Source organism: Leptonychotes weddellii, chromosome 10 (genome assembly GCF_054177405.1).
Source record: "Leptonychotes weddellii isolate Sample4059 chromosome 10, ASM5417740v2, whole genome shotgun sequence".
Lineage (NCBI taxonomy): Eukaryota > Metazoa > Chordata > Mammalia > Carnivora > Phocidae > Leptonychotes > Leptonychotes weddellii.
Window position 1 is genome coordinate 19,322,722 of NC_138378.1, and position 20,610 is coordinate 19,343,331.

Consider the following 20,610-nt stretch of genomic DNA (forward strand, 5'->3'; position numbering starts at 1 on the left):
TCTGCGGGAAGCCTGCTTCTCCCTCTCCTACTCTCCCCTGCTTGTGTTCCCCCTCTCGCTGTGTCTCTCTGTCATATAAATAAATAAAATCTTTTTTTTTTTAAAGATTTTATTTATTTGACAGAGAGAGATACATAGCGAGAGAGAGAACACAAGCAGGGGGAGTGGGAGAGGGAGAAGCAGGCTTCCCACAGAGCAGGGAGCCCGATGCGGGGCTCGATCCCAGGACTCTGGGATCATGACCTGAGCAGAAGGAAGACGCTTAACGACTGAGCCACCCAGGCGCCACCTAAATAAATCTTAAAAAAAAACAAAAACAAAAACAAATCACTGTTGTTCCATTGCAGGTTACATTTCTGGAATCTAAGTCTTCATAAAGAAATAATGTTGATTTTCGGAAAAACTAATTGTTAAATGGAGTGATGACATAGGAAAGTAGGTACTGTGGTTTCATAAAACATTGCTCTATAAAACATAACCTTTTGCTGATTCTTTATCATTTAACCCCAAGTTTGCTATCCAGTGCCAACAGATTTCCATGGACCTGGATCCCACCTGGTCCACTCACTCATTCATTCCACAGTGCCTGCCTCCTCCTCCCTGTCCGGCCCTGTACTAGGCTCTGAAGCTAAGAAATGATTCCCCCCAATTAGCCCTGCCCTCAAGGAGCTCACAGTCTAGTGAGAGTTAAAAGACAGGAAGTATGCACACACTGGCTCTGCTTTACTGACCATCTCCCAAGACTTTCTACAGATGGCATTTGTCTACTTCCTCCTCCGACCTCCATTCCTAGCATAGTGCCTAGCACATGTTAGGTACTCAATAAGTGTTTGCCAGATGAATGTAGCCTTCATGGGGGAGGCAGCATTTGATCTCGGGCACTTGACAGGTGAAAACAGAGGAGAGGGGACACCCTCTCAAAGAGGAAGAATGACAGGGTCATTTTATTTTATTTTAAGATTTTACTTATTTCTTTGACAGAGAGAGAGAGAGCAAGAGCTGGAATACAAGCAGGGGGAGTTGGAGAGGAAGAAGCAGGCTTCCTGTTGATCAGAGAGCTCGACACGGGGCTTGATCCCAGGACCCTGGGATCATGACCTGAGCCAAAGGCAGACGCCTAACGACTGAGCCACCAGGGTCATTTCAGAAGATCATCCTGGCTTCTGTGTGGAGGATGATGGCTTTGAGTGAGATGTGGGGCAGGGAGACTAGTGAGAGGCTGGTTCAGGCTCCAGGGGTGAGTGGATGGTGGTCTGGACCAAGGCTTTGGAGGTAGAGACAGAAAAGTCCTGATAGAAGGATTCAAAAAGGATGGACAAGGCTTGGGGAGTGTGAAGCAGGAGAGAGCAGGAGTCATGGGTGAGTTCAGGTGTCTAGTGGAGCAGGGCAAGTTGGAGAGGCGTTGGCAGGAAGTTGAGGTCTGTTGAGCAAAATTTTAGGGCAGAAAGACCTTCCAGGTCCCTCAAGTCAGAGCCCAATTTTGGTGTCATTTCTACCATCTGGAACTGAGTTTGGAGGGTAGAGCTGTCCTGTGGGTACAGAGGAAGCAAGCCAGCTGGGCAGGAGCCAGCCCCATGTGAGTGAGAAGCCCTGCCTCACCTTCTCCAGTTTTCTGGGGCCCCAAGGGGAAGAGGGTCGGCCGCAGAGGTCTTTATCAATGCCCAGACCTGGCATGAAGGTTACTGAAAGGCAGAATCTCTCTAAAAAGTACCTTCTGATTCTTGCTCAGCAGCACAAATCACATACCATGGACTGTCAGGACACCTTCCTCTATTATATCTTATTTTTCTTGGGGTATAACATACATAAGGTAAAGTCCCCTAATCTTAAGGTATAGCTCGATGAATTTGTGCCAGTGTAATCACCAAGCAAATTAAGATATAGACCTTTTCCAGCATCCCAAAAAAGTCCCTCTTGCTCCTTTCCCATCTCTAGTCCCCTCCCACCAACCCAGGTAACTACTATTCTGATTTCTATCACCACAGATCAGTGTTGCCTGCCCTTGAACTTTATATATGAATGGAATCATATAATATACTAATTTTTTTCTGGATTCTTTTAGTCCACATACTGTACGTGACATTAATCCATATATCACATGTCAGTATATTATACTTTTAGATCTATAACATAGTATTCTGTCGGATGAATGTGCCATAATTTATCAGTTCTCTGGGTTTTTAAAAATTTATTTACTTGAGAGAGCACAAAAGGAGAGGGAGAAGCAGACTCCCACTGAGCAAGGAGCTCAATGCGGGGCTCGATCCCAGGACCCTGGATCATGACCTGAGCCGAAGGCAGACGCTTAACTGACTGAGCCACCCAGGCGCCCCTATCAGTTCTTGTTAATGGACATTGAGCTATTTGCAGTTTAAGCTATAAATAAATCTGCTATGAAAATTCTTGCATGAGTATTTTTGTAGACATAGGCACTCATTTCTCTTGGAATGGATACCTAGCAGTGGAAATTCTAGGTCACAGCTTAGGTGTTTGTTCAGTTTAGAAGAAACTGCAGGTTTTCAGAAATGGCTGTACCAATTCCCACTCTCACCAGCTATATGCAAGAATTTCAGTTGCTTCATGTCCTTGCCTCCACTCTGAGACTCCTCTTTTCTTCCAGTGTTAGATATCGGGTGTGTCTGGCATGGATGCATTGACCCCTCAGCCCACAAGCAGCAAGACGGAGAGAGGCCACATCCAGCTTGTTTCTTAGCTGGGGGAGGAATGGCCATCTTGACATGACCGTGACTCTAGGAACTGGGGTGGCCATCTTATGACCATGAGCATGAAACCATCATAAGGACAGCAGAGCAGAGATGAAATAAACCTGGGAGATAGAATGTCCCTGATGACACTGTCAAGCCACTCGATTAATCTGCCATTGGGTGGCAGCCTACTTATTTTTTAAGCTAATTGATTTGGGGTTTTTTGTGGGTTTTGTGGACTTACAACACAAAGGGTACAGTCCATAAGCCCCCCCTTGTAACCAAACCCAGTGGTGCCATTTCTGTCCTCTACAGCAGTCAGCCCCACTAAGCACTTTCTCCTTGAAACCTTCTCTCTGGGATCCCATGCTCACCTGGTCTTCCTCCTATCCCTCTGTTCCCTGCTTCTCAGCCTCCTTTCTTAGCTCCTCCTCTGTCTACGTTTCTTTTAAATCTACCTTCCCTCCCTTGGGATCTCATCCAGCACCATGATTTCATCCATCACTGTGTGCCGATGCTACCCAGATACGAATCTCCGGCCCAGACCTCTCTTCTGAGCTTGTCTCATATAAAAATGCCTATTGACCCTCTCCACCTAGACTTTGCCCAGGCATTTCAAACTTGCCTTCTCAAAGCCAAACTCTGTATCTTCCCCCTCAATTTGATCCTTCTTCAAGCTTTACCACTTTAGTGAAGGGCTCAAGACAAAAACCTAGATGTTCTTGCCATTACCTTAGCACACATCCACATCCACTCTTACATCCTTTATTTCTCCACCTCCCCAAACCACCACCCCGAGTCATCATCACTTTGTAGCTAGAAAGCTGCAGTAACCTTCTAACTGGTCCCCCCACACCTGTTCCCAAGTGTCCTCCAAGCCATGCAACCAGGGTAGCCTTTCAGAAATCCAAATTTGTTACCATTCCTCTGATGAAAATGGCTTATTACTCTCAAGATAAAATCCAAATTCATTTGGTAGCGCTACCTGCACTACTCCTTGCTCACCCCCACCCTGCTCCTTCCCACCTCATCTGGGACAAGTGGTTCTTTCTGCTATAACATTTCCCCACTCACTCTTGCCCTGCACAACTCCTAATTGTCCTTAGTTTCTCAATCTAAATGTCAGCTTCTCAAGGAGTATCCACCCTCACCCCTTACCCCATGTTAGGACCCCATTCATTTTTCATAACCCTCCTTATGTTCTCCCACTACACTTCCCATGCTGCATAATTATATATTGATTTGATTAATATTAACAGTCATTATTTGCTGACTCTCGTTCCTCCGCCCCTTCGCTTTCCCCCCACTAGACTGGCAGAGGTTTGCCACCCTCCACTCCACCCTCCCGCCTTTAGCGCTGCACTTACAGATAGTAAGCGCTCAAAGAATGCGCTTAATGGGCTAATAAACGATTCCTGACTCATTCAATCCCCATAACAACTCTATGAAGTAAGCATTTCATCAGACCTAGGGAAGCTGAGAGTCGGGGTGGGCAAGTTGCCCAAGGTACAGGGAAAGGGGAGGAGTCAGGTCCTAAATTCTGAACCCGATTTTTCCGCTCCTGAACTTTGGCCCCTTTGTGAAAGGGCCAGGGAGAGGGTGGACTTTGAGCCACGAGGTTTGCCACGGATGACACAGGTGATCCACGCAGGGAACCGGAATCAAGAGCTCACCTACGAAGACTAAGGTACGCCCCCTCGGCGCTCAATGAGTAAGGATCACAATCTGCTGCATATGCATGAGGGGACCATGAGGCCGTGATTCGGGACTACCCGATATGCGCCTGACTAAAAATTCTTCGGGCTTGAAGACTTGAGAGCCCCCTCAGTTCCTCACAGATACATAGAAAATTTTCAAGGGCGCATCTGAGGCGAACATTGAGGGGATATCTGGCAAAGACGACCCTAATTTGGGGCTTATGATCAGGCGTCTTCTGGAGGCAGCCCAATGCCAGGAGGGGTCCTCGGTCTGCTCCCCTAGAAGACGAAGGGGGCGTCTCCCCGGCTTCCTGCGGCGTCGGTGGCGAGCTGAGGTGGAGGCAGGCTGCGGCAGCGAAGGCGACAGTGGCGGCGGCGCCATGGCAGGGCTCGCAGGTACCGTGGCGTCGGCCCCCTGGGGACGGGATGAGAGGCCCTCAGTGTGGCGGCGCCGCCATGTTGTCCCTTCGGGGTCACCTTAAGGCGTCGCCCGGTCCCTTTCTGGGGTTTTCCTTCCGCGCACCCAGGGGGCCACCCCTGTCCGGTGTCACGTGATTGCCCTGTGTGGCCCCAGCCTGGGCCTTGGGGGCCCTTCCGCGGCCCGAGGGCGAGTCACCGGACCCCTGGGTCTCGTTCTGGCCTCCAAGGTCAGTGCTCGCCTGTCTGTTCCCGGGCCGGGACAGGCTGAGTCGGGGAGCGCGGGGCTGAGGGGCGCGAGTACCACCTCTTCGGCCCAGGGGCCCATGGCAGGGGGCCCAGCTTCTGAGAGTCCTATTACTCTGTCCCCGCTACTTCAGTCGCATTTTTAAAATCAGAAGGGGCGTGGGTGAGAGGGGCGAAAGGGGGTCTCCCGCCCCAGGCACCCGCTTTGGTGTCTAAGGTGATGGGGTAATAGGTTGACGCTCTGCTTTGAGTCGCGAGTGTTTCTTACTCTCTCATAACTTTACATCAAGTCTGGACACCCGTTTCCTTTCCTCCAGTATATATGGGGAGTGGCCTTCAAGGCCAGCTGAAGGAACGGAATGCCTGGCACACCAATGGCCTAGGAAAGAAGAATGGGGGATGGGGAACAGTTCTTTATCCTTACCCCTTCCAAACCTTCTGTATATTCCTTCCAGGCCTCCGTGTCCCTTTTCAACGCTAAGTGTTGGGACAGACTGGGGTCTGTCCTAGGGTGGAAATGATCTTTCTGTTTATAGGTTCGGATCGTGTTTTATCCCTTTCAGGGAGCTGGTGTGTTGGGAACAGCTTCTGTTTGCCCTGCCTGACATGGTCCAACCATCCCCTCAGCCTTCTGGACAGCAACACCAAAGCCAGGACAAAAAAAAAAAGTTCCAGCTTAAGTGCTAATGCCAAGTGTTAGATCTTGTTTATTTGTTTGTTTTAAATCAGAGACTAACCTCAAGCAAATCTGTTAAAAGATTCAGAGCCCTGGTCAGTTTCCTGTGACCAGATCAATTCCGGATCTGTAATTGGTCTTGTTAGAATTGCTGCCAAAAACAGTTTAACCTTTTATCTGTAATATGTTGTTTCAAAGAGGAATCTGGAAGTCTGGGTTTGGCTGTCTTTTTTTGTTGTTCTCTTATCTTTGAAACATATGCATTCCATTTCAAGCCTGTCACTGTGTGCTATACCAAGGACCATGTGTTGCCTGCCTTTTTGACTTCCTGTTCTGGGAATGCTCAGGAATCTGGATCCTGCTGGGGTATGGGCCCTGTTGGGAGGGAGAAGGGGTGGAGGGGAGGGTGAACAGGATCATTCCCAGAGAAGATGGTGACATGTCTCTGGGGCATATAGAGGAAGTCAGAGATCACCAGGGAAAACGAGACTGTTGTTAGACTAATGTTTTGTGTGTTGTGTGCGGTTTGTGCACTTTTAAATCTCTGGGGGTAAAACTAACTGCAAATTCAGAATCTCACTTTAGGGTGCTGGCTCCTGAGTAGATAAAGTTTGAAAATAGATATGTAGCAAATGGCTCACAGCAAACCTGCTCCCTCATCCAATGCAGGTGTAATAAGCTGTTGCTGTCCTGCAGCTGAAGCTTAAGAAGCTTGTCCCCCCACCTCTTCCTTCAGTCACAATCCAAATACTCCACAGATAGAGATAGCAGTGTCACATGGCACCCCACACCTCTGAAAGTCATGGTACCTACCCCCCCCACCCCCCCTTGGAGCTTAACTGGTTAGGCTGAGACACTGACCTCCTTCTTGGAGCATTAGTGCCAAAAGTCTTGCCTTTCCAAAGCCATTCCAATCCCCTCACAACTCATCTGCTATATCCTTGGTTTTACAGGGGCAAAGCCTTTTGGGGGTGGTAGAGACAGTTTAGGAAAAAGGGAGGCCTGTGGACTAAGGGCCTGCAATAAAATTCTAGTCATTTTTAACTTCTGCCATTGCTCTCTATCAGAATAAAATGTTTTAATGGCATTGCTTCTGGAAAAATTTTTATAAACAAGGTGTGTTTGGACCAGACTTCTAGGCACCACACAGGAATAGAAAGTGGACGCATTCCTTCTGCCTTCTCCAGTGGGTTGTTTGCTGCCAGAACATGAGGGTTTGGGGATGAGGGATGAAAGTGGGGGAGTGGACACTGCACACTCAAACCCACCCATGTGGATGCAGGCCACCACGACAGCCCTTGCCTGGAAGTCTGTCATCTCACCATGCCACTTTGATGGATGGATGGAGAAGCCCCGCAGATGGGCTTTGCCAAGATTATCTGGAAAGCCCTGGGGCTGCCAGCAGCCTCCTGCCTTTTAAAGGGGGTACAGGAGGCTAAGGGGAGCATGCTCTGTCCAGAACAGCCAGACCCTTCCATACCTGTCTATCTGAACTCAGCTACCTTATAACTGGGCTGAGGTTAGAGCATGTGGGACAGTGGGGCTGTGGGCATACCCCTTGAAGGCTCTGAGGTGAGGCAGTCTTCATTGAGAACACATGTTGAAACGTTCACGGTTCTGTGGGCTTAGTGTGGAAAACCACAGCAACTCCCAGTCTTGAGGCCTGCCAAGAAATGGCTTCAGAAGGGAGGTGTGGGCATTGCCTGCTGATGAGTCACCCTGGGGCAAGAGGAGACCCACCTCACCTTCAGGCTAAAGTAGAAGCTGGAGCCACCCAGCCTAAGGAAGATGGGAGTCTCTGATTACACGTCCTCACCCCAGTTCCCATGGGTCCTGATGGCCACTTTGATGGCAGAATGTTTCTAGTATCCTGGAGTTCACTGGGATCTTAGCAGCGCTTTATAGAGGGAAACTGAAGGTGGGGGGTAGGAGATGACCTAGCCAGTTTCCCTGGGCTGATTGATGACAAAGCCCAGTACCAGAACTGAGGTCTGTACCCTCTCCCCCCATAATTCTCTGATGCCGTGCTAAAGATATAGGTACCTCTGGAGGTGCCGGCAGTGGGGTTTAGAAACTTCAGGGGTTGCTTAGAGGAGGGGAAATATCAGGCTCAGGGGGCAAGGTGCTTTGTGCTCCAGAAGTGTTTGCAGCAACTGTGACTAAGGGATTTGAGGAAGTGGCAGAGAGATTTATGGCCCTCCAAATCCTCCCTTGGTGTTGACCTAGGAACAGGTGTGTAGTGACAGGGACACATTACACCAGAGACGAGGCTGAACAGGCGGCAGGGCCATTTGGTGAGGCAGTCAGCTAACCATGTGAAAGGAGTCCTGACTCAAGAGTGAAAGAGGGGAGAAAGAAGTCAGGAGCTGAACAGCCAGCCCACCCGCCCACCTACCCTGACATGGCAGGAGAGAGCCCAGGGCCAGGGACTGGTAAGCACCCCTAAGAATATTGAGGCTAATGCCAGAAGTGGAGAACCCACTAATGGGGAGAGCTAGAGAGAGGTTCCCAGGTGTCGGGGAGGAGACCTGGAGAGTAGTAAGGCAGGGCAAAATGCCCTTGTAGTGGTCCTGGTAGGGGTTATAGGGCCTGGAGGGATAAGCTGGGCAGAGGAGGCACCACACCACACCTCTTATCCGATACTCATTATCAGCCAGTGCCCACCCTGCCCAGTGCTCATTTCCTTGGGGTTCCTAGATGGAGCTAAAGCTTTGTGTTCTGAAGTCCTGAATCATTTCCTTGGTCTCTAGTACCCCGTCTTGAGGGTTATTCCCACCTTTCTTGCCTCCTCTCATCTTTCCTGCCAAGGTCCCTTATTCCAGGACAAGTGAAGGCATCCACCCCTCTGGGGAGGGTAAGTGGTCCTTTATTCTGAGACCACAAAAGATGTAGACGTTTCTTTTTGGGGTGGGGAAGTGTTCCTTTATCTCTCAGAATAGTGCTAAGTGAAGATGGAACTGGGTGTGTGAGCGTCCCAGTTTATTTCCCCTTTGTTCCCCCACCCCAACAATGGTGCACCAGCCCAGTCTTAAGGAGTATGTGTTGAAGCCGCAAAAGAAGTCACAAGAGACAGCTTTTTGGTGCACCTCCACCACCCCGCAGGGTCCTGGGACACGGTGCGAGATGGGGGAGGTACTGGTTTTTTATTTTTTTGTAGAGGTGGTCCCTGTCCTCCAGGAGCTTACAATCTAGCTGGGGAGACACAACTAATGCACACTTATACAATCAGTACAATTAGCGATTACCACAATATTGACCACAACTGCGTGAGACCAGGGAAAGCAAGATCAGTGAGGGGCTGGGGGCTTGGAGAAGGTGTTTTAGTGAAGATGGGATCATTTACTGGTTGAATAGGTCCAAATTGAGTGACACATTTCTTTGGGTGGACTCAGGAGGCAGTGGTGGGGGGAAGGGAATTGAGGGAGCAAAGGCAGCAAGGCTGGAATGCACGTGTTGGCGAGGGACAGTGAGCGGGCCCCACTCTGTTTCTTACCCCTCCTCCCTCACTCTCGCCCTCAAGTCCCGCCACAGAGGCACGCAGCTGGCGCCTTATCTGCTGCATCGGGGTTCAGGGCTTCGGCTGGTGATGCTGGAATGTCCATTCTGCTGGCTGGTGCGGTTGTCTGGATCTCTGTGGTGGGGCCTGTTGGCATGGCCGTGGCTGCGGGGCTGGGATGGCACTGTCCCGACTTGTTCCAGATCAGAATGCATTGCCTGTGCCCAGATCTCGGGGGTATGCTCCCCCCACCCCCCCTCCTCCCTCTACCCCGCCCAACAGTCGGAGGGGTGCAAAGGGGTTTGGAAGGGATCTGGTATTGTCGTCATTGTCGGTGCTGCTTCTCCGGGGGCCTGCCGGCCCCTCACTGACCTTGGCAAATGCTCCTCTGGCGAGAGAGCACAGGGGACCCCCCATTCCTGCGCGGCACTGGCTCCCATGCTGGCCGAGAAGCACAGGAGCACCTGGTGACAAGGCCGCCCAGGGCTGGGGGCTGGGGCCTCAGTTGGGGGCTCGCTGCCGGCGCTCTCCCAGCACCTGCCGCCCGGTCCTCGACACCGTGTACGCCAGCTTCTGCAGGGAGTACCTGAACACCTGCAGCGAGAGACCCGGGACCTGCCCTTAGAGGCAGGCACCCGCAGCCAGTCTGCAGCGCTGCCGTGCCCGCCCCCACCCCACCCCCTGCCCCGCCTGCCGGTCGGACTTAAGAGAGGCAGGCGCGGGCGCAGCTTGTCCACGAGTCAGGGCAGCTGGAGCTTTTCCAACTGTGCTGAAGGCTGCATGGCAGCAAGCTGATTGGACCCACAACTTAGGTATACCTCACTTCTCGCAATGGGCTGTGTCCCTGGAGGATTTCGAAAAGCGAATCCTACCCAGTAAATGCAGCATTCCAGGAACACCTTGAAGGAAATATGCGATTCCTTTGGCAAAGGATTCCTTTAGCAGGGAATTCTTCCTGCAAGGGGTGCTTTTAGGGTAAATGATCTCATGGGCAAAGTGCTTTCTTCTGATTTATTTTTACAAAGCACTCTGCCTCTATTTGATTTTTTTTTTTTTAACAAAGCGAATTGTCAAAATTGGAAGCGCTTTTTTTCTCCCATTTTTCCTGCAAAGAACCTTTTCTAATTGTTTGCTTCAAAGCGCTTTTTATCCGATTCATTTTTTTTCTGTTAGCTCCTTTGTCTAATTTTTTCTGCAATGCGCCTTTTATCTAATGCATTTTTTTCTGCCAAGTGCTTTTGCCTGATTTATTTTTCCTGCAATGCGCATTTTCTCTAATTCATTTTTTCCCCGCAAATTACTTTTCTCTAATTCGTTGTGGGTTTTTATGAAGTGCTTTTTTTTTTTCCTGAGAAGTGTCTTTTTCTAACTTATTTTTGGTTCCACCTTCGCAAGCGCTATATATATATTGTTTTAAAGAAATTTCCCCGCAATGCGCAATTTTTTAAGGCAGAAAATTTTGCTATGCGAGCGTGAAGTCTCTTCGCAAAACAGAAGTGCCCCGCCTCCCTCCTGGGGTAGAGTCTGGGGTGTAGCGGGTTTTTCTTACCGCGTTGGTCGCTAAGAGCCTCGGCGATCGTCAGCGGCTGGCGCCCGCCGCGCCCCAACTCTTTGTTCCCGGCCGGGCGCGGGCGCACTGGGAAGGGTCTGCGCGAGGAGGAGGGCGCAGGGAACGCGCGGGGGCACGCGGTGCCGACCGCGGCACTCAGGCAAGCAGGGATCGCGGCAATAGGATAGGAAGGGTCCGGGAGGCGGCAATTGCGACGTGGGCCTGCCGGTTAAGGGGGCGCGCATTGGGACCCCTCGCCCACCCGGACCCTGGGCACACTTACCTGCAGCAGCACGCGGAAAATGTACCAGCCGATGATGAGCAGCTCAGCTGAGGCTGCCGCCACTGCCGCCATGGTTCCAAGAGCGGTGGTTGAGTGGTTGAGAGCGAGCGTGGTTCGGCAAAGTCCGCCGATCTCTCGGAGTCCGCTGTTGGGCGCACTGCCGCAGCCGCGGTGGCCGCGCCTTAAGTATCCGCCCGCCACCCAAGTGCGCATGCGCGTTTGGGGGTGTCCATTGAGGAGGGGTGGCCGGGGGCGCTCCTTATTCGCCAGCAGAGGAAAAAATAATCAATCTGCTCTTTCCACACCGACCCCCGCCTCCTGAGTTCCATCTTAGCCCCTTTCCAGAAGATTCCGCTGTGCCCGCTTTTGAATTTTAGTGTAAAATGGAGGGGAACTGCAACTCTTGAGTAGAGCAAAGGGCTGGAGTAGGGGGTACACGCCTTTTGGCACGGAACTCCTCGGAGCTGTGGCCTGCAAATTCAAGCCCAGTGTCCAGTGGCACACCAGGCCCCCACCTTGGGCACGGGTGGAAAACCAGGAAAACCCAACTTAGGGATCATCTGCCCCGCAGAGCAAAAAAAAAAAAAAAAAAAAGTGTCCCTTCCCGGAGCCTTGGCTTCATAGGCCCCTGGTCAGTACTCTTATTCTGGTATTTGATGTGCTGTAAGCCCGTGTCCTCTGCTTCCCGAGAGTCCCTGAGCACGGAACTTTTCTCTGATTCTTTGCATCCCGCTTCTTACGGTTACTACCACGGTGACGATTGAAAGGAACAGAGCCAGGGCACTGAGCTCTAGGCGCAAAAGCGGTAGTCACCGGGTATCTACCCTGTGGGAGGAATGCGGGAGGGATTGGCGCCTTTGTGTGCGCGGAAAGGATGGGATGAGCTTTCCGAGAAGTGGTCGAAAAATGCTCCAGGATCATTTCTGCTGGACAGGTCTTTTCAACCTCTCTCTCCTGCTCCCCTCCCCTCAGGCCCTGGTAGGTCTTAATGCAGCCAGCGAGGTTCTTTGTACCCGTTGCACTGGGCAGCTGGAGCTTGGAATGGGGTTTTGCTACCGCCACCAGAGGGTTGTGGCTGCCGCAGGTCCATTTCCAGGCACAGCGGGGAAGACCGGAGCGCGGTCTGCGAGCTCAGCCCCAGCGCACTGGTGGCCCGCCACTGGAGAGCACCTCTCCAGCAAGCTTCCTAGCACGGGGGCCAAATGGCATTTGCCCCTATGTGGATAGAAATGAATTTTGATTAAAAGCTCACAGAGGTCAGGTTCTATACAGTGCCAGCAGCAGATGGAAAGTGTAAGTGATCCAAGTGAGGCCAGTTTGGATGAAGTGGCATGGTGATTTTTTTTCCTACATTGACTTTGAAGAAGTTGGCTGGTTTTGGCAAAATGATGCTGGGCTGCCATCTTAAAAGACAATACTTGGGAGTGCTGCCACCGCCGCCCCGCAGAGCGTGCAAGGACCCACTGCCTGCGAGCTCCAGTTGGCAGTGAGGTGCGTTAACTCTCCCCTGAGCACCTGCTGTGACAGATACTAGATACAGAACCAAACCCTGTTCTTATTTTGTGGGGGCACAGCACGGAGCCCGTGGCCATCCGGGAGCAACCACAGGGCGGTATTGTGAGGTCTGGGCCCCTTGAGGACGGGCTGCAGCCCCAGGAGGCGATACATGATCTCTGCTGGGCAGGGCCCAGGCAAAGCCAGTCCACTGTGCCAGACCTGCCCGAAGAGCCCTCTGGCTCAATTCCCTCATAAGCCCCGGGGAGATACCCCAAGAGCTTCCTGAAATGGTGATGTGGAAAGGAGTAGACTTCCATGGGTGGGCAGGGAGGAAAGGGCATTCACATTTGCTATTGTTAACCATGATCCATTTTCCCAAATAAGTATACATTCTGTTCCTGTTTTTTTTTTTTTTTTTTTTTTTGTCTGTCTGTCTGTTTTTTGTCTGTTTGTCTGTTGTGTTGACTTTTCTCTTCAGGATCCGTGCTGCCTTGGTGATCCCGGGCTGACAGCCAGAGAGCACAGCGGCTCAGCTCCTGGAGAGTGAGGGTTGAAGAAAGCGGAGGGCAGCTGCCTGCGCCCCCTGGCTCCCATTAGGTCGGTTCCTGCAGCGGTGCCCGGTGGCCTTGGTGAAGGCCCTGCCCAGCAGAGATCATGTATTGCCTCCAGTGGCTGCTGCCCGTCCTCCTCATCCCCAAGCCCCTCAACCCCGCCCTGTGGTTCAGCCACTCCATGTTCATGGGCTTCTACCTGCTCAGCTTCCTCCTGGAGCGGAAGCCTTGCACAATCTGTGCCTTGGTTTTCCTGGCAGCCCTGTTCCTCATCTGCTATAGCTGCTGGGGAAACTGTTTCCTGTACCACTGCTCTGATTCCCCGCTTCCGGAATCGGCGCACGACCCCGGCGTTGTGGGCACCTAACGGCCTGCCCAGTTAGCTTTCCAAGGAAGCAGAAGATGGGAGGGGAGGCATTGACATAGGTCATAAAGCATTGGAGTTTCAAATCCCGCAGCCCCGCGGGTGCCACATTCCTGACGGCGCCTTTCTTGGCCTGTGATGTTTTATCCTTATAATGTGAATAATGGCACTGACCGGTGCTTTTATTGTAGAGTCCTGTAGTTGTGGGTGGTCTTGTGATTGTGTGTGTTCTGTCCCCATCTCGGTCCCCCCGCCCCTCCCACAGGCTGGCAGGATGGTCACTCCCCTCGCCTCATTCCTGCGAGGAGTCTGCGCCCATCCTAGCCCACCGTCCCAGCATGACCTGGGCAGATAAAATGCCAGTCTTGTCACCTCTGTGACCCCTCCTTGTCAGGGTCTCTTCCCATCCCAGAATGTTACCATCCCCTCCGTCCCTGTCCTGGTTTCCCTTTAGTTCTCTCCTACCCCTTTCCTTTTTGGGGGAGCACCTGTCCAAGACAGGGCTCATTTTTGCACTTATCTCGAATTTAAAGAGATTGCTGACGCCCGAGAGCCTCGCTTTTTCATCCTTCTTTCCCTGGTCAGCAGCCCAGACAGAAACGTGTCTTGACTGTTTGTTGTCCACAAATCTGCAGTATTTTTTCCACTTCATTTTTAAGAAAGGAGTAACAGATATCTGTTGCTCTTTCACCTGAGTGTCTGGGCTCATGCTTACCAGCCCAGCCTCACTTTCTTTGCCCTTCCTCCTGCCTTTCTCAATTGTCCCCAGGAGGGGGGCCTCACTGTGTCTCCCGTGCATGCTCTGCAGGATTGAGGTGTGGTGTGTTCATGTAGATGTAGCAGTCCCCAGAGTGAATGGAAGAGTACTCGTGTGTTTCATAACAGCCATGATCCCCTTGATAGGTGTTTGGATATTTTTGGTGTGCCGTGAGTGTGTGTGTGTGTGTGTGTGTGTGTGTATACAAATATATGTGTATACAAATATATGTGTATATTCCTTTTAAAGAAGCTTTATCGAACATGTTCTGATTTTGAGGTTTAGCAATAGCTAGCTATAGTAGGTGCTGCTACAGTTTTTATTTAGCATGGGGATTGCAGGGTGACCAGCACACTGGACTCCGTGGTGGTTCAGACAAGACAGAGGGGAGCGGTGGCCATCGTCCTTGTGCCAGGAGTTCCTTCAGTCCTGCGCATATAGACTGTACATTATGAAGAATACACAGGAAGACTTTGTGACTGTCACTTGCTTTTTGCTTTTTCTGCGCTTCAGTAACAAGTGTTGGCAAATGAGACTTTCTCCTGGCCCCTGCCCACTGGGGACCAGCATGGTTGTCCGTCCAGTCTCAGTCATCCATCTTTCTCTTGCCTGAGTGGGAAGGGCGGTGGGCCAGGCAGAGGACAGAACTGGAGGCAGTCCATCTAGGGAATGGGACCGTGAGGCCACACTTGTGGAACATTTGGACTGCTATTCTGGAGCTTTTATTTTCGGTGTGTTCGTTGCACAGCTGTTTGAAATGTTTAATAAAGCTTTATAAACTTTACTTTGTGGTTTTATGTGGCTGCAGTCCATTTGGGTTGTGGTGTTGGATTTCTGAGTTGGTGGGGGGCAGGGGGTAGCATGGAGGGGCTGAGTCCTTGGCGCCAGAGTACCTTAGCCTGAAAATTTGATCTGCTCTCTGGAGAGCAGATGGTGGGGTTGGGGGAGGGGAGGAGGGGGCAGGCCAGGCGGTGAACAGGAGGGAGTCTGAAAGTTTTTAGAGATGAGACATTTGTGTTTCTCAGCTCCCATGGCCTCTCGCCTGAAACTGTTTCCCTCCATAGGAGAGTTGAGTAACCGATCCCTTGACAAACAACTTAGGACAGCTGGAGCTCTAATCATCAAGGATTTTTATGGTGCTGCTTTTGAAGTAAAAATAAAGTGAAACCCCTTATGGCATTTCAAGTGGAAAAATAAATAAGACTGGCCTCCAACCAGGGGGCTTAAGGTGATGGCTGGAAGTGCGAGAGTGTGGCGGGTCCCTGTCATTGACGGGCACGTGCTCCTGTGGCTGTGACCTTTGAGACAAAGCAGGTAGCTTGTCAGGGACCTGGGCTGGGTGTCCACCTCTCACTCTCTTTTCCTTCCAGAAAACCTAACTGGAACACTGCTGTCCAAAGCACAGTGCTGTTATAAGGGTTTCTGGACATAACAGTTGCAGAAGGGCTTTGGTGATTTCATAGAAGGTCACATGTCTTATCTAGATTTTTAACTTACTGCTGCTTTTTGTTTTGTGTTTTTTCTCCTGCCCCTTTTAAATCTCCCCATTGTCAGTTTGTCCCTTTTCTCATTCCTAGCATTGTTGCTTGTCCATGCTTTCTCTTTCTTTGACCAAAACTTGCCAAAGAGTTATCCATTTTAGAGGTATTTTCAAAGAACTGAACTTGTATTGATTATATCTGCTGAGTATTTTCTGCCTGATCCTTTTGTGCTTTTACCTCTGAATTCTTCTTTTCTGGGTTTCTAGATATATTTCGTGGTTCAGCAAAGTCTTGACAAGCTGAAAAGCCCTACCCGTGGAAAGGAGAGTTTATTCAGCAAACATTGAGCCCCTGTACGAGGCTTGCTGGGGATTTCAGGGGCAAGACCCAGGCCTGACCCTCCAGGAGCGCATGATTCTAGCCTAGTGGGGAAGACTTAAGAAAATAGACAATTGCAAATTCCAAAAACAAAACAAGCAAACAAAAAAGGCTTTTGTGGCCCCACTCTCCTGTGGAGGCACCTGGATGATAAATGAAGCCAAGATTATTATTTTGCTCTCCCTCAGAAAGCAGCTTTCTGTCGTAGATCAAGCCTGCTTAAGTGTTACAAACAGGCCTCCTTCTGAAAGATGTGTGGCCCTTTCCAGCAGGGAGCCCCCAGCCCACTCCAAGGTGACTGCCAAATCAGCATTCTGTCTGCCCTGCAGTGCGGTGCGGCTTTCCACCTTGACCCTGCCTCCTCTTCCTGAAACGCCTTTCAGGAAAATGAAAAGTAGATACCTCTTCTGGAAAAGAGCAGGGGCACCGGGCCTTAGAAAATCACGCTCTGCAATCCCTCTGGATCCTGTGGCTCCCAGTATGAGACGGTTGCTCACGGGGTACCTGCTAACCCCAAGACCCCATGAGGCCTTGGGCTGGGCTTCTGTCAGAACTGGTCTGTACCCTGCTCTGGACCTGTTTCCTTATAGGTAAAATGTGGTCTTTGGAGCAAACAGTTCCTAGCTCTAAATACTGGGAGTCCTTCCTGGGATCTTCAGGTGCTCCTGGATACACTTGAGGAAGGTGACTGAGCTCTGGGAAGGTGGCAGTGCCCCTGCAGGACAGCCTGCATATGCTTTCTGCTTTAGTCAGTGTACCGTGTGAACCCAGATATGCCTCTGTCAGGAAGCCTTCCTGAACTTCGTCCCTTCCTCTTCATAGTGATTGGGTTCCTCCCACCCCTCAAGGGAACCGGCACTGTTATTCAGTCAGGGGGTACTTACCAGAATCTGTGTAGGGGCTAGGCCTGGGGGCCACACGAGGTGGATATCCCTGCCATTAGGGAGTCATCCAGGCTAGTGGGAAAGGGCGTGACCTTGGGCAGACAGTCCCACCGATATGTATGAAACTATGAATTGTGGCAGATGCTATAATAGTCTAAAAGGGGATCTGATGCAGGCCGGGGGAGGATTGGTGTTCAGGCTGAGACCTGAGGACAAATATAAATGTTTGAGCAGTGAAATAATACATGAGATGTTGTTTCTCAGCATCTCATCAAGCATCTCTGTTCTTGAAGATAAAGAAATGGGACTGAAAGTAAAATGAAGGGCCACCAGTATCTGGCTGTCTTAGAATCAGCCCAGACGGCTTTTGGCAATGGAGGTCAGGCTATTCAAAGCTTTGAGGACTCTGCTGGGAGATACTGAGGGGCCCAAGGCTGACATCCTGGTGGTGGGCCCCAAAACAATCCTGAGAACTCTTCAGTTTCCAGCTGACTGGAACCATCACAAACGAGGATCTGGTGGGAATAGGGGATAACCCAATCAGAATAGCATTTTTAAGGTGGGATTCTTTCAGCAAGGAATGGGGCAGCTAGCATGTGAGCAGTGAAAGCTACAGGGCTGTCAAGAAGGCCATTGCCCTGTCCAGCTCCCTGGGAATGGGGAGAAGGAGATCTCAGGCATACCGGTGGGTGGGGAGGTGAGGGCAGGAGCTGGGGAGGGGGGAGGATGGAGAAAGGTGATGGAAGGAAGGCTGCCTCCCATTGAACCGCCGCAGAAAAGGAGGCCAGAGAAGGGTTGTCACCAGTGTCCAATCCCAATCCCCCACAGCCAGTGCAAAACTTGCCCCTCACCCCCCACCCACCCCATAATGAGTGAAAGGGTCACCACTCTGAAAAGAGGGAAGAACTAAGAAGTGCGCTCCTCAGCAAGTGGTGGAAGGTGATCCTAACTCAGAGGGGCTGGTCCAACCTCCGCCCAGCACCTGCCTCCCCAGTGTCTTCCCAAAAGCCAGAAGAGGGGCAGTTTGGTCTGCCAAGCTTCAGAGAGAGAAGTCAGTAGCTTGAGAAAAACTGATTATACAGTGGGTTTGGGGAAGGGAGATGCCTGGCCAAGAAACAGCTGAAGGCTTTGTACAGAAGTCCTTGGTCTCCTTTGGGGTACTGGGACTCAAACGGTGGGAGTTGACTTGGGGAACAGTGTAGGACCAACAAACCTTGAGAGGAGAGGCTTCAGGGAGCCCCGGGTCCTATGCCCCCGCCTTTGTGACCATACCTCCCAGAGCCTGTTTCCTCACCTAGAAAATGGATATTATAATATCCACCGTAGCCTGGCTCAAGATAGAGTCTTCACAAATATTCCCTCTCTTCTGTGGCCCTCCGCCTCCAGCCCCTGGGCTCAAGCCTCTTAGGGATGCGATCTGATCATCCAACTCTCCTGCTCATTCGTTCATGCCAGGAGCATTTGCCAGGCCCTGTGCCAAGCTCTGAGAAGCTGATGCAGAACCAGACCATGCCATCCTTGAGCTCAGCTCAGTGAGAGGGCCGCACCCCGGCAGTCCCATTACAGTGCCGTATCTGGCCTCTCACCTCTTTCCCTGGGCAGCTGGGAATCTACGCTTGGCTGGCTCACCACTTCTTCCAAAGCTAAACCCTCAGCCAATTCCCTGCCCCACACTGGTGGTTGCAGCCCTCTAAGGGGGCCTGATCCCCACCCACCTCATTTCCCATATGACTTTGCTGTCCTCTGCTCACTCTTTTCCAGGCCTCTGTTTCCCCATGGGGATGCCCGGGAGGGGACTGGACTGGAAGTCTTTAACATTTCCAAAGCCATCAGTTAACTTCACCCTTGTTATTTCATTACCCTTGTTACTTCTTAGAGAGTGAAAGAAAGTATGTTACAATAAGCAAGTGTTTAATGAAAGGATTTTTTGCATTAAAGAATAAACTTCAAATCTATTGGGTGCAGAATCTTAGAGTCAGGGCACACTCGGGAAGGTCTTTGAGGGAGGAAGACAGACAAAGCCCGGCAGTGGCTCCCTGTTGCCTGTGCTCCCAACTTCTTAGCTTGGCCATCAACGCCCTGTGTAACCCTTGAGCGTGGGTGCTCGGTCTTTGTCCCTTGGCCAGGCATAGGCCTAACCAGACCTGGCAGGGAACCTGCGGATTGGCTGGCCAGGGGGATGGATGGAGGGATGGCCCTACTCAGTCAATCTCTTGGACTTCCTAAGGACTTAGGTGACCCAGTCCTTCCTACAAGTAAGAAAATTCAGTTTGCCTCCCAATCTCTTCTTAGCAACTCTGAAGTGACAATATTTTCCAGCCTCCAGACTAATATTTCACACACAGATATCACAGAGACTACTATTTCTCAGATGTGTGAGAAGAACCTTATAAAAGGTTCCACAGTCTGGCATCCTCCCTCTGGCAACAGGTGGCTATGAGTCACCTGTCTTCCCTGAGCCTCAGTTTCCCCATTTGTAAAATGAGGCAGTTGGACTAGATGATCTCAAGTTCTTTCCAGCTCTAGCATCGCCCTCAGATGCCCTGGTGCCTAGGGCAGTCACTGGAGAGGGGGCATGGTGACTCCAGGATCCGCTGTCAAGTCCATATCTTGGAGCATGAAAGAATCGTGGTGATGGCTGCAGCCCCCAGAAGATGAGCCTGGCAGAACTGGCTGGGAGATTTTTCCGCTGCTGGTGACATGTCCTGGCAGAGTCTGTGCAGGTAGGTTGATGCAGGTGAGGGGCAGGGTTGGGCTCTCCCTTCTCTTGTGATCCCTGAGTAATGGTTGTTTGCAGGATCAGAAGCCTCCATGACTGGTGGGTGCCAGCTAGATTCAGCCATTCATATTGGCAAAACAGTTGAAACGTCTTTTCACACACTGTCCTGGCGGGGCTTCCAGAAAGGTTTTCTGCTCTCATTCCTTGAAGTCCTCTCTGTATTTCATTGTCTCTGCCTGGATACCTACCTTCCCATACCTTCCCATAGCTTTCCAGCCCCCCATCCAGGTGGCATGTTCTGTGAGAACATTGTGGCTCTGACGCCATAACCAGCCAGGAATGGCTTATCCCAGAGCCAGAGCCATGACAGGAAGACTTATCCAAAATTGGGGCTCTGACCATTGAAAGAAAAATATTAATCCATTTCCAGTGTCACCTCAGAGCACACATCCAAGTTCAAATCCTATTTTAAAAGGTCAGAAAGGAGATACAAGCCCATTAAAAACCAGGGAAGAAAGGAATTGGATAATTAACAAGCGTCTAAATGGGGAACCCCACTAAGGTAAAAAGCAACAAAATGACATCAAGAAGGCAAAGACCAACCAATCTGACTACATCAAAACTAAATATTTCCAGAATCAAACAATATCACAAACAGAACCAAAAAGCAATGGGTAAACTATTTGCAGATCCATAATGTGTAAAAGAACACAAGCAAAACCTTAACAGTAAAAATGCAACAGAGAAGTGTATAATTCACCTAAACCGACTTTACAGAAGAGGAAATAGAACTGACTAAAAATTTTTTGAAAAAATAATCCACTAATAATTGAAGATCACCAATAAAAAACATGAGGGGCACCTAGGTGGTTCAGTTGGTTAAGCCTCCAACTCTTGGTTTTGGCTCAGG

The 20,610-nt window shown here is 50.8% G+C and overlaps 2 protein-coding genes across 4 annotated transcripts; one reads left to right on the top strand and one right to left on the bottom strand.

The window, feature by feature from the left end:
- Positions 1–4,647: 4,647 nt before the first annotated feature.
- Positions 4,648–15,022, top strand: BLCAP (BLCAP apoptosis inducing factor). The gene is made up of 2 exons (XM_006749721.3): positions 4,648–4,798; positions 13,045–15,022. The coding sequence occupies exon 2, from the start codon at positions 13,221–13,223 to the stop codon at positions 13,482–13,484; it is 264 nt and encodes an 87-aa protein (XP_006749784.1). The 5' UTR covers positions 4,648–4,798; positions 13,045–13,220; the 3' UTR covers positions 13,485–15,022.
- NNAT (neuronatin) lies at positions 8,816–11,284 on the bottom strand. Of its 3 annotated transcripts, none has more exons than XM_031020978.2 (3): positions 11,070–11,284; positions 10,061–10,136; positions 8,816–9,831 (listed from the first exon to the last, which is right to left on the bottom strand). In XM_031020978.2, exons 1-3 carry the CDS (start codon positions 11,280–11,282, stop codon positions 9,602–9,604), a joined length of 519 nt encoding a protein of 172 aa, XP_030876838.2. In that variant the 5' UTR covers positions 11,283–11,284; the 3' UTR covers positions 8,816–9,601. The 3 variants fall into 3 exon arrangements, with proteins under 3 accessions (XP_030876838.2, XP_006749783.1, XP_006749782.2); XM_006749720.3 differs by having other exon boundaries at positions 9,662–9,831; positions 10,056–10,136; positions 11,070–11,275; XM_006749719.3 differs by lacking the exon at positions 10,061–10,136 and having other exon boundaries at positions 9,662–9,831; positions 11,070–11,271.
- Positions 15,023–20,610: the final 5,588 nt, after the last annotated feature.

Coding starts and splice junctions, on each gene's coding strand:
- BLCAP (XM_006749721.3), top strand. CDS start 13,221: ATGTATTGCCTCCAGTGGCTGCTGCCCGTCCTCCTCATCCCCAAGCCC.
- NNAT (XM_031020978.2), bottom strand. CDS start 11,282: ATGCGCACTTGGGTGGCGGGCGGATACTTAAGGCGCGGCCACCGCGGC. Junction 10,137..11,069: donor TTTTCCGCGTGCTGCTGCAG/GTAAGTGTGCCC, acceptor ATTTCCTTCAAG/GTGTTCCTGGAATGCTGCAT. Junction 9,832..10,060: donor GACACAGCCCATTGCGAGAA/GTGAGGTATACC, acceptor CTCTCGCTGCAG/GTGTTCAGGTACTCCCTGCA.